This window comes from Nerophis ophidion, linkage group LG25 (assembly GCF_033978795.1).
Source record: "Nerophis ophidion isolate RoL-2023_Sa linkage group LG25, RoL_Noph_v1.0, whole genome shotgun sequence".
NCBI lineage: Eukaryota > Metazoa > Chordata > Actinopteri > Syngnathiformes > Syngnathidae > Nerophis > Nerophis ophidion.
This window is the reverse complement of record NC_084635.1, coordinates 28389754-28407196: the sequence shown is the minus strand read 5'-3', so window position 1 is coordinate 28407196 and position 17443 is coordinate 28389754. Positions and strand designations below refer to the sequence as shown.

The following is a 17443-nucleotide window of genomic DNA, read 5'->3' as shown; positions in this document are numbered from 1 at the left end:
TAATTTTCCTCAACAAAAAACTGTTATTGATGTTAAATTGTACTCACTGAGCTGCACTAATTTGTTGACAGAGTGAACATGTAACACAAAACACAGTTCCTACTTTTATTGCCTACACATCCCTACCAAAAAAATCTATGAGTATATGTACCATTACACACAGAGTAAAAATATATTTTGCACTTTGCTCAAGAGAATGATGATGAGTACCGTATTTTTCGGAGTATAAGTCGCTCCAGAGAATAAGTCGCACCTGCCGAAAGTGCATAATAAAGAAGGAAAAAAACATAGAAAAGTCGCATTTTGGGGGGAAATTTATTTAATAAAACCCAACACCAAGAATAGACATTTGAAAGGCAATTTAAAATAAATAAAAAATAGTGAACAACAGGCTGAATAAGTGTACGATATATGACGCATAAATAACCAACTGAGAAGGTGCCTGGTATGTTAACGTAACATATTATGGTAAGAGTCATTCAAATAACTATCACATATAGAACATGCTATACGTTTACCAAACAATCTGTCACTCCTAATTGCTAAATCCCATTAAATCTTATACGTCTAGTCACTTACGTGAATGAGCTAAATAATATTATTTTAATATTTTACAATAATGTGTTAATAATTTCACACATAAGTCGCTCCTGAGTATAAGTCGCACACTATGAAAAAAAACTGCGACTTATAGTGCGAAAAATAAGGTAGCCAGGATGCATAAAACATTTCTTTAAAAGAAAAAGATGCAAATGACATTACAATTTCTGTGAAGTGACAAAACAAAATGGTAAATGTTAAACTTTTCTACCTTCAAGTTACTTAAAGCGCTTTGACACTATTTCCACATTCACCCATTCACACACTGATGGCGGGAGCTGCCATGTAAGGCCCTAGCCACGACCCATCAGGAGCAAGGGTGAAGTGTCTTTCTCAAAGACACACGGATCGTGACAGGGTTGGTAGAAGGTGGGGATTGAACCCTCAGGTTGCTGGCACGGCCACTCTCCCAAGCGCACCCCCCCCCCCCCCCCCCCCAAAAAAAAAAAACATGGCCCTCTGGTTTTAAAGCCATGTCCTTATAGACTAAACTACAACCACTCTAGGTGTGTTTCAACTATATCAACATCACAATACTCAGACGGTATATTTTGGAGTGCTGGAGAGTCGAGTGCAACACTGGTTCAGCTCACCACCACACCGGGATACGAGACGGTACACTGAGTTTGCTAAACTAGTCCGATGCTCTGTAGACTTAAAAAAATTATAAGAGCAGAAAGGATTTGTAAGTGAAACATCATTTTTTATAGCAGTGACGTGCAGTCAGGGGCAGCAGGTGAGGCATGGCCTCACTTGCCATCATGGAAAGAAAAAAATGGAAAAAAGAAAAAAATAATAATTATATTGTTATATGTATCCAGTGATTTAATTATAAAGTTATTTTCCATTTAACATCACCAGTTTTAAATTATTTTTTATTCAAAATCGCTTAATTTTCACATTTGCCTTTCAAATACTGAGAATTACTTGCGGTGAGTCACAGCCAGCTGAGCCTCCCCGTCACCATGGTTTGCGCAATGACTCAGCTAACTGCTGGCCTGCTGTGCAGTGAGACCGTATTGCTACATGAATTATATTATACATTTCCATAGTTTAGTTAGCTGAGTAGAAGCATGAGTAGAAGCTGAGTAGAAGCATTCAAGGTTCACCTTAAAACGCATTTCTATACTCTAGTCTTTAAATAGACCTTTTTAGACCAGTTGATCTGCCGCTTCTTTTTCTCCTATATCCCCCCCTCCCTTGTGAAGGGGGTCCGGTCCGATGACCATGGATGAAGTCGGGACCCAGGATGGACTGTGTATCGGTTGGGGACATCTCTACGCTACTGATCCGACTCCGCTTGGGATGGTTTCCTGTGGACAGGACTCTCGCTGCTGTCTTGGATCCGCTTTGAACTGAACACTCGCGTCTGTGTTGGAGCCACTATGGATTGAACTTTCACAGTATCATGTTAGACCCACTCGACATCCATTGCTTTCGGTCCCCTAGGGGGGGGGGTGGGGGTTGCCCACATGTGAGGTCCTCTCCAAGGTTTCTCATAGTCAGCATTGTCACTGGCGTCCCACTGGGTGTGAATTCCCCCTGCCCACTGGGTGTGAGTTTTCCTTGCCCTTATGTCGGTTCTTCCGAGGATGTCCTAGTCGTAATGGTTTGTACAGTCTTTTGAGACATTTGTGATTTAGGGCTATATAAATAAACATTGATTGATTGATAATGTACAGTGTATTTTGTCAACAACTGTATGTATGTAACGTATTTCTTGTGCTGGCCAATCATAAAACGGCTGCGATGTGAGGCACCTGTTTTCAGACCTCCTGGTGGTAGAGGGCGCTAGTGATCCCAGAGATCATTCTTGCACTACTTGGCTAGCCCTGGGGACATCTGAAGACGGTATGTTTTAAAGTTGTCGTTTGCCTGCATATCCTAAAAACAACCGTCCAACATTTTACAACTAATTGTAAACTTATAGGTGCCGACCATCAGGGCCGAGTTGCGACGAAAGAGTGTGTCAATGTTGAGATATTAAGCCGAGTTGGTAAGTCTATCTGTTTGCTTATAGGGTTTAATCCCGTATGCTCCAATGTTTCTGCTCCGATTAAATTTATATTTATGTTGAGTCTTTATTTTGGGTACTTAAATGTGGTTACTGAGTATTGTGGCGTTTTAAGGCCATCTGCATTTTTTATGCTACAGTAAAGACAATGAATGAACACTGCGGTTACACCTGTCATAGTGACAACACTGTGTACTGTCGTGTTTGTTATTTTGTACATACATGTGATTATTTAATATTGTTAATGTTAGCAGTTTTATCGCTAATAATGATAATAATAAGTGTAATTTATTTATACTATACTATATTAGCTAAAGTACCTGCTACATTAAGTTAAAGTATCAATGATTGTCACACACACACACACACTAGGTGTGGTGAAATTTGTCCTCTGCATTTGACGCATCCCCTTGTTCACCCCTAGGAGGTGAGGGGAGCAGTGAGCAGCAGCGGCCGGGAATCATTTTTGGTGATTTAAACCCCAATTCCAACCCTTGATGCTGAGTGCCAATAAGCAGGGAAGAATGCTGGTATGAGCTTTTAAACGTAACCCGTTAACTGCTGCCAATCAAATGGTGAATAATATACTCTAAAGCAGGGGTGTCAAACTCAAATACAGATTGGGCCAAAATTTAAAACCGAGCAAAGCCGCGGGCCGAGGTTGAACAAATTAACCTTTTAATAGGGACCCAAACAAGTTTTGCAATGAATATTGAACAAGCAAGGCTTATATAACTTTATAGTGACATGCACAATCGAGTTTCAAATAATAATAATAATAATAATCAAAAAAATATCAATGGCATATCAAAATTCAAATAAATATTGAATGCCTCTTTTCGGCGGCGGGGTTGATGTGGACAGGGTTTGGTGATAGCGGGGGTTGTATATTGTAGTGTTCTGGAAGAGTTAGTGCTGCAAGGGATTCTGGGTATTTGTTCTGTTGTGTTTATGTTGTGTTACGGGGCGGATGTTCTCCCGAAATGTGTTTGTCATTCTTGTTTGGTGTGGGTTCACAGTGTGGAGCATATTTGTAACAGTGTTAAAGTTGTTTATACGGCCACCCTCAGTGTGACCTGTATGGCTGTTGACCAAGTATGCTTTGCATTCACTTGAGTGAGTGTATAAGCCGCATATATTATGTGACAGGGACGGCACGCTGTTTGTATGGAGGAAAAGTGGACGTGGCGACAGGTTGTAGAGAAGGCCAAAGGCAATGCCTTTAAGGCCCACCCCCAATATTGTTGTCCGGGATGAAATTTGGGAGGGGCACTGTACTTTGGGAGTCTTCCGGGAAAATCGGGAGGGTTTGCAAGTAAGAGTATTAGCAGTGAATGCGGTGTTACAGCGGCGGGCCAGCTCTAATTTTAATTTGATATTGCCTCAAGGGCCAAATTACACGGCCAAATTTGGCCCGCGGGCCAGAGTTTGACACCCATGCGCTAAAGGGTTCATATGTTTATAAATCTGACTGTGATGAAGTCAGTGCCTCACCAGCCATGAACCTCACCGCACGTCACTGGTGTATAGCCTCAGCTGCTTGGGAAATGTCTTAAAGGGGAACTGCACTTTTTTGGGGAATTTTGCCTATCGTTCACAATCACGACGGATTTTTTTTTTTTTTTATGCATTCTAAATATTAAATAAACGTAAATAAAAGTACGCTTTCAGCGGAGCCAATGGGAGCGCCACTAATCCGCCCATAAAATCCGATAGATAACCATTCAAAAATCACCAACAAAACTCTCTTTACATTTGATGACTTGAATATGAACCCCGTATTAGTGATATTGTTATAAGCGCTAATGCAGACAAACTATTTATAGCGGTGATGTAATCACTTCCGTGTTTCCCTATGTTTACGTCATCGAGTGGTCTGCTGTTTCCTCACATCCCTGCTGACAGTAAATTTATTGTAAATCATAAAAAAATTGCCTTTCACCTGGACTTTGACAGCCAATTTAGGACCTGGAACCGGTGAGAACAACACAAAAAGCACTTGTCCCCCTCGTCCCTCATTTCTTCGTGAGGATTATGAGACATTTTTCATGTAAATGGGAATATATGAACATCCCAGCAGTGTGCATCCTAATGACGGCCGAACAGTAACTGATGTTCTATTATGTCTGTTGGCTCTCAAAAAATCTGCAGTGAGCAGAAATCAGTGATGACGGGAAAAAAAAAAGTGTAATGCATTTTTTTTATTAATGCCCCACATATGCCTAAAATGATCAAATTACATAAATAATAAATGTCAATATAAATGTGTCCATTTCTACATTACATATATACTTACATATTGTACAAAACCAGTGAAGTTGGCATGTTGTGTCAATGGTAAATAAAAACAGAATACAATTATTTGCAAATCCTTTTCAACCTATATTCAATTGAATAGACTGCAAAGACAAAATACTTAATGTTCGAACTGGAAAACTTTGTTATTTTTTGCAAATATTAGCTCATTTAGAACATGATGCCTACAACATGTTTCAGAAAACCTGGTACAAGTGGTAAAAAAGACTGAAAAAGTTGAGGAATGCTCATCAAACACTTATTTGGAACATCCCACAGGTGAACAGGCTAATTAGGAACAGGTGTGTGCCATGATTGGGTATAAAAGCAGCGTCCGTGAAATGCTCAGTAATTCTCAAACAAGGATGGGGCAAGTATCACCATTTTGTGAACCAATGTGTCAGAAAATTGTCCAACAGTTTAATAACATTTCTCAACAAGCTATTGCAAGGAATTTATGGATTTCACCATCAACGGTCCGTAATTTCACCAAAAGGTTAAAAAAAATCTGGAGAAATCACTGCATGTAAGCGATGATATTACGGACCTTCGATCCCTCAGGGGGTACTGCATCAAAAAGCGACATAAGTATGTAAAAGATATCACCACATGGGCACAGGAACACTTCACAAAAGCACTGTCAGTAACAACAGTTAGTCGCTACATCTGAAAGTGTAAGTTAAAACTCTACTATGTAAAGCGAAAGCCATTTATCAACAACACCCAGAAAGACTGCCGGATTCGCTGGGCCCTAGCTTATCCAAGATGGATGGATTCAAAGTAGAAAAGTGTTCTGCCCAAGAGTCCACATTTCAAATTGTTTTTGGAAACTGTGGACAAAGAGGAAAAGAACCATCCGGATTGTTATATGCGCAAATTTCAAAAGTCAGCATCCGTGATGGTATGGGGGTGTATTAGTGCCCAAGGCATGGGTAACTTACACATCTGTGAAGGCACCAATAAGCTAAAAGTTACATACAGAATTTGGAGGAACATATGTTGCCATCCAAGCAAATGTATCATGGACACCGCTGCTTATTTCAACAAGACAATGTCAAGCCACGTGTTACAACAGCGTGGCTTCATAGTAAAAGAGTGTGGGTACTAGACTGGCCTGCCTGTAGTCCAGACCTGACTCCCATTGAAAATGTGTAGTGCAATATGAAGCTTAAAATACCACAACGGAGACCCCAGACTGTTGGACAACTTTAGCTGTACATCAAGCAAGAATGGGAAAGAATTCCACCTAAAAAGGGTCAAAAATTGGTCTCCTCAGTTCCTAAATATTTACTGTTTGTTGTTAAAAGGAAAGGCCATGTACAAAGTGGTAAAAATGCCCCTGTGCCAACTTTTTTCAATGTGTTGCTGCCATTAAATTCTAGGTTAATGATATAATGCAAAAAAAAAAATAAGTTTCTCAGTTCGAACATTAAATATCTTGTCTTTGCAGTATATTCAATTAAATATACAGTTGTGATCAAAATGATTCAACCCCCACACAATTTGGGTGTTTTAGCAAGTTGGACATTTATTCCGTATTTTGTTTATAGTCATATCAAATAAAAATGCATTAAATAGACAAATGAAACTTGAATTACAACATTATATTTTGTAACATACCAAACAGTTTCATTTCTCTTAATGTCATTGACAAAATTATTCAACCCCTTGAAGATCATAACTCTTAAGAACAGAATTTGAATAAGGTATTTTAAATCAGGTGTTGAAAACACCTGTAGATGTGATTAGAAGCATAACGAGCAACAATTAAACTGACTGAAAAAGAATGTGACGCTCAGCTTCTTGTAGATGGTCAATGGTGTAATTGCAACATGGTGAAGTCCAGGGAGTGGTCAAAGAAGTCAAGAGAGGAGGTATTTTCTCTTCATTAGAAAGGATATGGATATAAGAAAACAGCAAAGACATTACACAGACACAGTTGGGAGCATAATTCGCAAGTTTAAAACTAAAGGCACAGTGGAAATACTACCTGGGCGTGGTAGAAAGAGGATGCTGTGTGCAACTGCTGTCCGGTATTTGAAGCGTACAGTGGTGAAAAACCCCCAGGTAATAGCTGATGAACTACAACAGGACATTGCAGAGGGGGGAACGCAGGTTTCGTCCCAGACAATAAGGCGCGCACTACGAGATGAAGGCCTCCATGCAGGAACTCCCAGGCGCACCCCACTTCTGACTACCAGGCACAAGCAAAATAGACTCCAGTATGCCAAAAATCATCTGGACAAACCCCAAAGGTTTTGGGAAACTGTTCTATGGAGTGATGAGACAAAACTGGAACTCTTTGGGCCTATGAATCAACGTTATGTCAGGAGGAGAAAAAATTAAGCTTATAAAGAGAAGAACGCCTTGCCTACTATTAAACAGGGTTGGGGGGGGTTGGTCAATCATACGCTGGGGCTGTTTCTCTACCTCAGGTACCGAGAATCTGCAGCGCGTTCAAGGCATTATGAATTCTATTTCCTACCAGGATATATTAGTTGCAAATGTCATGAAGTCAGTGACGAAGCTGAGGCTTGGGAGACGTTGGACCTTCCAACAGGACAACGATCCCAAGCATACCTCCAAATCAACATCAGAGTGGTTGCAGAAGAAGGGCTGGAAGACTCTGGAGTGGCCTTCACAGTCGCCAGACCTAAATCCTATAGAAAACCTGTGGTGGGACTTGAAGAAGGCAGTTGCAGCACGCAAGCCCAAGAATATGAATGAACTGGAGGCCTTTGCCCAAGAGGAATGGGCTAAAATACCTGTAGATGGTTGCAAGAATCACGTTTGAAGGATGTCATTACTGCCAAAGGGTGTTCTACTAAGTACTAAAGATCCATGTAACTAGGGGGTTGAATCATTTTGTCAATGAGATATTAATAAAAATGTCCTTTTTTGGTATTTTGTAAAATACAGTGTTAAAATTTAAGTTGCATTTGTCTATTTGACACATCTTTATTTGATATGACTATAAACAAAATACGGAATAAATGTCCAACTTGCTAAAACACCAAAATTGTGTGGGGGTTGAATAATTTTCATCACAACTGTAAATTGCAAAGGATTTACAAATCATTGTATTCTGTTTTTATTTGCGAATAACACAAGGTGTCAATGTCACTGGTTGTGGGTTTTGTATATTAAACCCTAATGGAGGTGTTTGGATGTTTTTAGAGGCTCTATAGGCTCCAATGAAAGCAGACTTTTGATCCAATGCATTTAATATTGAGAATACATTAAAATAAATCTATTTGTCGTAATGTCTTTCATATTATTCCGAATAGGCAAAATTCTCAAAAAAGTGGAGTTCCCCTTTAATGTTGAGTAAATTGTATGAATAGAAAAGTAATTGTAATCTTTATTTCTACTGTATGCAACATTGCATCATGTTGTTCATTACTATCTGTTTCCTTTTGACTTGGTTTGATTTTCATTCTTGGTCATTCTGGATTATACATTTAAGTCACATTGAAGGTGAAAAATAACATATTGTTAGACGTCCAACTTCCTTTCCTCACACACTAAGTAATTTATACGTTAGAATGCATTTTAAAAAATCCATCTGTCGTCATGTCTTTCATAATGATTGTTAACAATAGGCAAAATTTAAAATAAAAATGCAGTTCCCCTTTAACATTAAGTAAAATGTATAAATAGAAAAGTAATTGTAAGCTTTATTTCTACTGTATGCAACATTGCATCATGTTGTTCAGTACTTTCTGTTTTGTTTTGACTTGGTTTCATTTTCATTCTTAGTCATTCTGGATGATACTTTAAGTCATGTTGAAGTTGAAAATGGAAACTTTCTTTCGGTTTGTTTTCATTTAATAACATATTATTGTTAGACATCCAACTTCCTTCCTTACACACAAAGTAATTTATATGTCAGAATGCATTAAAAAAATCCATCTGTCGTCATGTCTTCCATTCTGATTGTGAACGATAGGAACATTTTTTATAAACAAGTGCAGTTCTCCTTTAACATGAAGTAAAATATATAAATAGAAAAGTAATTGTAACCTTTATTTCTACTGTATGCAACATTGTATCTTGTTCATTACTTTCTGTTTCCTTTTGACTTGGTTTGATTTTCATTCTTGGTCATTCCAGGTGGTACATTTAAGTCATGTTGATGTTGAAAATGGAAACTTTATTTCGGTTTATTTTCATTTAATAACATTTTGTTAGACATCCTACTTCCTTTCCTTAGACACTAAGTAATTTATAAATTAGAATGCATTTTAAAAAATCCATCTGTCGTCATGTCTTTCATAATGATTATTAATAGGCAACATTTAAAAAAAAATGTAGTTCCCCTTTAACATCAAGTAAAATGTCTAAATAGAAAATTAATTGTAACCTTTATTTCTACTGTATGCAACATTGCATCATGTTGTTCATTACTTTCTGTTTTGTTTTGACTTGGTTTCATTTTCATTATTAGTCATTCTGGATGATACATTTAAGTCAAGTTCAAGGTGAAAATGGAAACTTTCTTTCGGTTTATTTTTATTCAATAACATTATTGTTGGACATCCAACTTCCTTTCCTTTCACTCTATGTCATACCAAACACTATTTTAGAACCAACAGCATTTTCTTTAAATAATGGTAGGATTATGGCTTTCATTGCTAATTTTGTATTACAACTTTAAATGGGTTTAAAAATTTGCAATATCAGCTTTATTCACCTTTTAAATGTTTTGTTTTGTGGTTTCATGGACGGCGTGGAAGCAGTGGAAGAGTGGCCGTGCGCAACCCAAGGGTCCCTGGTTCAATCCCCACCTAGTACCAACCTCGTCATGTCCCTTGTGTCCTGAGCAAGACACTTCACCCTTGCTCCTGATGGGTGCTGGTTAGCGCCTTGCATGGCAGCTCCCTCCATCAGTGTGTGAATGTGTGTGTGAATGGGTAAATGAGGAAGTAGTGTCAAAGCGCTTTGAGTACCTTGAAGGTAGAAAAGCGCTATACAAGTGCAACCCATTTATTATTTATTTACTGCAAATAAATAGAATTTACAATGACTTTAAGAGCAGAGGTGCTGTTTAGATCAGTCTAAATTCATTTGTGGTTAGAAGTTGAAAAAAGTTTTCTTGCAGGAGAGCAGATCAACAAATTGGGACCAACTGTTAAATAGTAAAACAATGTCAAGACCATGCATTAAGTGTTTTACACGGGACTACAATGTATCTGCAACGCTAAATGACGCTCAAGCGTGCAACTTACAACACGTACGAAGGGTTAAAAAAACATTTTTGTTTCTTGGGCTGCATGTAAATGTGAGCTGATTTAAAGATAATGGACAAATCATTGTACATCTGAGAAATAATACACGACCATCGGCCTGATTTATTAAATCAGTGGCCTAATGGTTAGAGTGTCCGCCCTGAGATCAGTAGGTTGTGAGTTCAAACCCCCGGCCGAGTCATACCAAACACTATAAAAATGGGACCAATTACCTCCCTGCTTGGCACTCAGCATTAAGGGTTGGAATTGGAATAGGGGGTTAAATCACCATAAATGATTCCCGGGCTCGGCACCGCTGCTGCCCCCTGCTCCCCTCACTTCAAGGGGATGGGTCAAATGCAGGGGACACATTTCACCACACCTAGTGTGTGTGTGTGTGACAATCATTGGTACTTTAACTTAACTTAACTCGTGTGTACTAAAACTCATGCAAAGCTGATCTATTAAATGTGTGCAAAATGAATTGCGACTGCCAAGTGAGCAGAATAGGTTGGTTTGCAATTAATTTTGTGTCTGTGTCTTCATGAATACGCAAAATATATGCTGATCATGAAAACACTCATAATACTGTGAGAAGATGCAAATATTTGTCATTTAGCACACGCAAGGTCATTTATCAACACTCATCACCGTTTTGCGAGCACTATTCAGTGTTTTATTTAGCAGATGTGAGAAGGACGTGCAAACTGACAGCTCCACACACGGCTACAAGATCAGTGCTTGTACTGCACAGACAGACGGGGATTCTCTGTCAACATTTTTGCAAATTTTGGAACAAAAAATGTTAGACAAATCAGCTATTCAGCAACATCATTTTATAAGTTGTGGGCTTAAGGAGCGTTCTGGTGTCCTTTGGTATTTTTTTAATGACTTTCTTTTTTTTCCCCACAGAATATGTATGATCAAAATATTTATTATATGAAATAACAAATATTTATGATGCATTTTTGTTCGTCCTGAGCAGAGTAAGTGCAGTTTTACCAATCAGCGCATTTTGGCAGTAAATAATAAATAAAAAGTGGTGTCAATATACCCAAGATGCACTGCAGGATTGCTTTTGAAATGCTAATAAAAAGTAGTACATGTCTCCTACATGTTTGAAAAGATAAAACGCCACAGCTTTGATGATTAAATTAACGTGGAGTAAATAAAAGTGTCTCCACTGGATGCCCTGTATAGTGTACACAAAATCCACATTTTAATAAGGTGGTCTGTACCACTTTACAAGTGCACACACAGTGTTAGTAAATCTCACGCAACACGCCCACGAATAGTGCCGCTATTTTATGGATTGCAGGGCTCTGAGTAAATCAATTTCAACACTTAAGAACAACGTTCTTAAAATTACTTTAAGAATGTAATTATCAATAGTTACTCGTTTCTTTACCAAAAAAGTAATTGAATTACCGTACTAACATAATTACTCTTTAATGAATGTAATTAATTACTAAGGAGATTAATTTATACGTTGCTTAAACCAAAACAAAAAATTCAATATCAGGCATATGAATTTGAGAGATGCTTGATATAGGGGCCAGCTCTTTGACATTTTTTTACCGGATTGTGTTACCTCAGCTTAATAAAGAGATTGAATGTGCTTCGATGACTGTCATATCTTTTTGTCAACAAACGGGGTATATTTTGGATAGCAAGTTTGTCAGTTCAACCATTGATTTTTTGCCCAATAGTCTAATTGTGTATGTGTGCGTATGTTGTTGCCGGTTGTGTCACAGTGTGATGGTGCCTCTTCCAATTTTAAATCAAGTTAATTTTAGTGTGATGCTGCTTGTTGTTTTCACAAGTGAAAATATATTTCCTGCATTGAACTTGCTGCACTTATGACACTGACTTGTTGTCGACATAAAACCCCATCAAAAGTAGCGTGCCATGTTAAATCAAGCTATCGTTAATGGCGTTGTAACGGACCTAAAAGTGATTAATTAGATTACTAGTTACTAGTAAAAGCAAAACCGTTATAATGAACAGTGGTTAAGAAGCATCATTACAATGCCTTCCACTGTATAGAGTTGGAACAACAAGCTACAAAGACAGTCCTAATGTGTTTGTAAGGAAGGGCGTACATGCTGTATCTTAGGAAAAAGCGTTCTGCGGCATTCCAAATTATATAGAAATAAATTAATGTATGGGGAAACCCTGTAATTTCTGCGTCAATCAAAATATAACTATTTACTGAAAAATGTAAAAGGAACATTTACTGTATGTGTAATCAAACAGCCATCCATCCATCCATTTTTCTACCGCTTGTCCCTTCCGGGGTCGCTGGAGCCTATCTCAGCTGCATTCGGGCGGTAGGCGGGGTACACCCTGGACAAGTCGCCACCTCATCACAGGGCCAACACAGAGAGAGAAAGACAACATCACACTCACATTCACACACTAGGGCCAATTTAGTGTTGCCAATCAACCTATCCCCAGATGCATGTCTTTGGAGGTGGGAGGAAGCCGAAGTACCCGGAGGGAACCCACGCCGTCACGGGGAGAACATGCCAACTCCACACAGAAAGATCCCGAGCGCAGGATCAAACCCAGGACCTTTGTATTGTGAGGCAGATGCACCAACCCTTCTGACGCCGTACTGCCTGTAATCAAACATACTTACACTATTATATTCTTCTCAAGTATTTATAATTTATGATAGTTTGGTTGTTGGGGTGAGAAGCTCTGCCATCCGGGGGGAGCTCAAAGTAAAGCCGCTGCTACTCTCGATGTGGTGGTTCGGGCATCTGGTCAGGATCCCACCTGAACGCCTCCCAAAGGAGGTGTTTAGGGCACGTCCAACCAGTAGGAGGCCACAGGGAAGAATATGTCTCCCGGCTGGCCTGAGAACGTCTCGGGAACCCCCGGGAAGACTTGGACGAAGTGGCTGGGGAGAGGAAAGTTTGGGGTTCCCTGCTTAGGCTGCTGCCCCCGCAACCCAATAAGCGGAAGGAGATGGATGGATGGATGGAGAGTTTGGTTGTACCTAAATATCATACGCATTAATTCGCTCAGGGCTTCACGGTGGCAGAGGGGTTAGTGCGTCTGCCTCACTATACGATGGTCCTGAGTAGTCCTGGGTTCAACCGCGGGCTCTGGATCTTTCTGTGTGGAGTTTGCATGTCCTCCCCGTGAATGTGTGGGTTCCTTCCGGGTACTCCGGCTTCCTCCCATTTCCAAAGACATGCACCTGGGGATAGGTTGATTGGCAACACTAAAAAATTGGCCCTAGTGTGTGAATGTTGTCTGTCCATCTTTGTTGGCCCTGCGATGAGGTGGCGACTTGTCCAGGGTGTACACCGCCTTCCGCCCGATTGTAGCTGAGATAGGCCCCAGCGCCCCCCGCGACCCCAAAGGGAATAAGCGGCAGAAAATGGATGAATGGATGGATTAATTCGCTCACTTTCGAGCTCAATCCACTTTTCTATCCTCCTGAAAGTCAAACAAAGAAGGAAAACATTTATTAAATAGATTTGACTTTTTCTTACCAAGTTCAGATAGTTCGTGGGAATCTGCAAATCGTCCTGCAAAAATAAAGAATCAAATCATGATGCAATACATTACGTGAAGCCAGCAGACAATACCAAGTAATGTAAGATAAGTGTACATGGTAAAGTGCTGCTATTATTGGTGAAAGTTCACTGTAATGTAACTCCTGAATTGATTAACGTGGACCCCGACTTAAAGGCCTACTGAAACCCACTACTACCGACCACGCAGTCTGATAGTCTATATATCAATGATGAAATCTTAGCATTGCAACACATGCCAATACGGCCGATTTAGTTGACTAAATTACAATTTTAAATTTCCTGTGGACTTCATTGTTGAAAACGTCGCGGAATGATGACGCATGTTTGTGACGTTTTGAGTTGGAGGGGACAAACTAGATCAATACTACTAGCGGCTAAAAGTCGTCTCTTTTCATCGCGCAATTACACAGTAATTTGGACATCTGTGTTGCTGAATCTTTTGCAATTTGTTCAATTAATAATGGAGACTATAAAGAACAATGCTGTTGGTGGAAAGCGGTGTATTGCAGCTGTCTTTAGCACCGAGACACAGCCTGAGTTTATCTGTTTGTTGTGAAGCTGCGGTCAAGCGAACATGTTTCTCTACGTCAACCAGCATGTTTTTGGATGGGAAAATTGTGATATATGTATCTTACCGGAGACATCATTGGATTATTCGTCCTCCTGCAGTAGCTGTTTAAAAGGCAGCTGTGAGCTTAGCTCCTTGGCTTCTCTCTGAGACACTGTGTGTTCACCGCAGCCATCCGACCTCGAGGTATGTCTTTACAACAGGGGTTACCAACCTTTTAGAAACCAAGAGCTACTTCTTGAGTACTGATTAATGCGAAGGGCTGCCAGTTTGATACACACTGAAATATATTGCCAGAAATAGCCAATTTGCTCAATTTACCTTTAATAAATAAATCTATATATGTAAAAAAATGGGTATTTCTGTCGGTCATTCCGTCGTACCTTTTTTTTCCTTCTACGGAATGTTTTTTGTAGAGAATAAATGATGAAAAAACAATTAATTGAACGGTTTTAAAGAGGAGAAAACAGGAAAAAAATCTAAATTTAATTTTGAAACATAGTTTATCTTCAATTTCGAATCTTTAAAATTCAAAATTCAACCCAAAAAATTCAGAGAAAAAATAGCTAATTCGAGTCTTTTTGAAAATATTTAAAAAAGAATTTATGGAACATCATTAGTAATTTTCCCTGATTAAGATTAATTTTAGAATTCTAATGAAATGTTTTAAATAGGTTAAAATCCAATCTGCACTTTGTTAGAATATATAACAAATTGGACCAGGCTATATTTCTAACAAAGACAAATCATTATTTCTTCTAGATTTTCCAGAACAAAAATTTAAAAAAAAATTCAAAAGACATTTAAATAAGATTTAAATTTGATTCTACAGATTTTCTAGATTTGCCAGAATAATTCTTTTGAATTTTAATCATAAGTTTGAAGAAATTTTTCACAAATATTCTTCGTCGAAAAAACAGAAGCTAAAATGAAGAATTAAATTGAAATTGATTTATTATTCTTTACAATAAAAAAATAAATTTACTTGAACATTGATTTAAATTGTCAGGAAAGAAGAGGAAGGAATTTAAAAGGTAAAAAGGTCTATGTGTTTAAAAATTCTAAAATCCTTTTTAAGGTTGTATTTTTTCTCTAAAATTGTCTTTCTTAAAGTTATAAGCAAAGTAAAAAAAAAAAAAAAGAATTTATTTAAACAAGTGAAGACCAAGTCTTTAAAATATTTTGTTGGATTTTCAAATTCTATTTGAGTTTTGTCTCTCTTAGAATTAAAAATGTCGAACAAAGCGAGACCAGCTTGCTAGTAAATAAATACAATTTAAAAAATAGAGGCAGCTCACTGGTAAGTGCTGTTATTTGAGGTATTTTTAGAACAGACCAGCGGGCGACTCATCTGGTCCTTACCTGCTACCTGGTGCCCGCGGGCACCGCGTTGGTGACCCCTGACCTACACTGTTTCAATGTCCATTTCTCTGTTGATGACTGAAGTGCTGATATCAACCAAAGCTCCTCAACCCACCCCCAGGATTGTAAATAATGTAAATAATTCAATGTACATACTATGATGATTAACCTGTGTGATGACTGTATTATGCTGATAGTATATATTTGTACCATGAATTGATTAACGTGGACCCCGACTTAAAGAAGTTGACAAACTTATTCGGGTGAAAAGTGGGTGACATTGTTATCACCAGGAAGGATGAGATCACCTACCTAGGTTCCATTCTAGAGGCTAATCTTTCCTGTGATAAAATGGTAACCAAGGTGATCAAAAAGGTCAACCAAAGAACGAGATTCCTCTACAGAATCTCCTCTCTGGTCAACAAAAGCACCTTGAGGATTCTAGCGGGAACTCTCATTCAACCCTTCTTCGATTACGCTTGCACCTCCTGGTACCCCAGCACCTCCAAAACCCTCAAATCTAGACTCCAAACATCCCAGAATAAGCTAGTCCGGTTACTTTTAGACCTCCACCCCAGATCACACCTCAATCCAACCCACTTTTCCAAAGTGGGCTGGCTCAGGGTGGAGGACAGAGTAAAACAACTTGCACTGAGCCTAGTCTATAAAATCCTCTACACCTCCTTGATACCGAAGTACATGTCAAACTACTTCCTCAACGTAAATGACCGCCATAACCACAACACCAGGGGGAGCTCCACAAACCACGTTAAACCCAGATTCCGATCTAACAAAGGTCTTAACTCATTCTCTTTCTATGCCACATCAATGTGGAATGCACTCCCAACAGGTATAAAAGTAAGTGCATCTCTATCCTCCTTCAAAGCCGCTCTAAAACAACACCCCCAGGCAACTCCAACACTTTACTAATACCCTCCTCCATTCACATCCCATCTCCCCGGATTATAAACAACTCAAATGTACTTCTAATGTATATACTTGTTCTTATGCTATCGGAACTCACTATGTTCTCTGCTGGCTGTACATATCCTACTAAATAAGACCTACACTGTTTCAATGTCCACATTTCTCTGTTGATGCAATTGTTGATGACTGAAGTACTGATATCAACCAAATCTCCTCATCCCACCCCCCGGATTGTAAATAATGTAAATCATTCAATGTACATACTATGATGATTAACTTGTGTGATGACTGTATTATGCTGATAGTATATATTTGTACCATGAATTGATGAACGTGGACCCCGACTTAAACAAGTCGAAAAACTTATTCGGGTCTTACCATTTAGTGGTCAATTGTACGGAATATGTACTGAACTGTGCAATCTACTAATAAAAGTGTAAATCAATCAATGAATCAGAAAGTGACCTGCGATGAGGTAAGACAAGGTCCGCACTGCACTCTCCAGCTGGGCTGTTGCTGCTGGGTTTCCTCGAACATACTCTGTGTAGCGCTCATAAACACGAGTCACTTTGTCGACGTACTCTTTCAAGTGAGACATTTTAACCTTTGTATATTCTGAAAAAACAGTCGCACTGCATAGACGTTGTTGTAAACGCTAGTAAAATAAAATACATGTAGATAGTTGCTGAAGCTTCGTCAAATACAAACTTCCGTAAATCACTCAAACTTCCGGGGACATTGTCCGATCCTGATTTGAGTCCCTCTTTTCATGTGTTGCTACTCACATTGGTTCCTATCATGAGTATATAGAGCCCGGTGTCGCCTTCCGGACACGTTATTGTTGCATCAGCGGCACACAACCCATCTCTGTGCAATGTCGGCTTCAGGTCAAGAAGGT

General features: G+C 39.0%; 2 protein-coding genes across 3 annotated transcripts in view; one reads left to right on the top strand and one right to left on the bottom strand.

Moving 5' to 3' along the window:
- pex16 (peroxisomal biogenesis factor 16) overlaps positions 1 to 17301 on the bottom strand; it is a 64828-nt gene extending 47527 nt beyond the window's left edge. Inside the window, exons 1-2 of the mRNA XM_061887735.1 lie at positions 17011 to 17301; positions 13644 to 13679 (exon numbers count right to left, since the gene is read on the bottom strand). Of these exons, the coding sequence (XP_061743719.1) occupies positions 13644 to 13679; positions 17011 to 17143 (169 nt within the window). The 5' untranslated portion in view covers positions 17144 to 17301. The remainder of the gene's footprint in view (positions 1 to 13643; positions 13680 to 17010) is intronic.
- An 18-nt stretch (positions 17302 to 17319) lies between these two features.
- Positions 17320 to 17443, top strand: part of cars1 (cysteinyl-tRNA synthetase 1) — a 57488-nt gene continuing 57364 nt past the window's right edge. The window contains exon 1 of one of the 2 annotated variants that reach the window (XM_061887734.1): positions 17320 to 17441. In XM_061887734.1, the coding sequence (XP_061743718.1) occupies positions 17420 to 17441 (22 nt within the window). In that variant the 5' untranslated portion in view covers positions 17320 to 17419. The remainder of the gene's footprint in view (positions 17442 to 17443) is intronic. The other variant, XM_061887732.1, reaches the window with a different exon arrangement.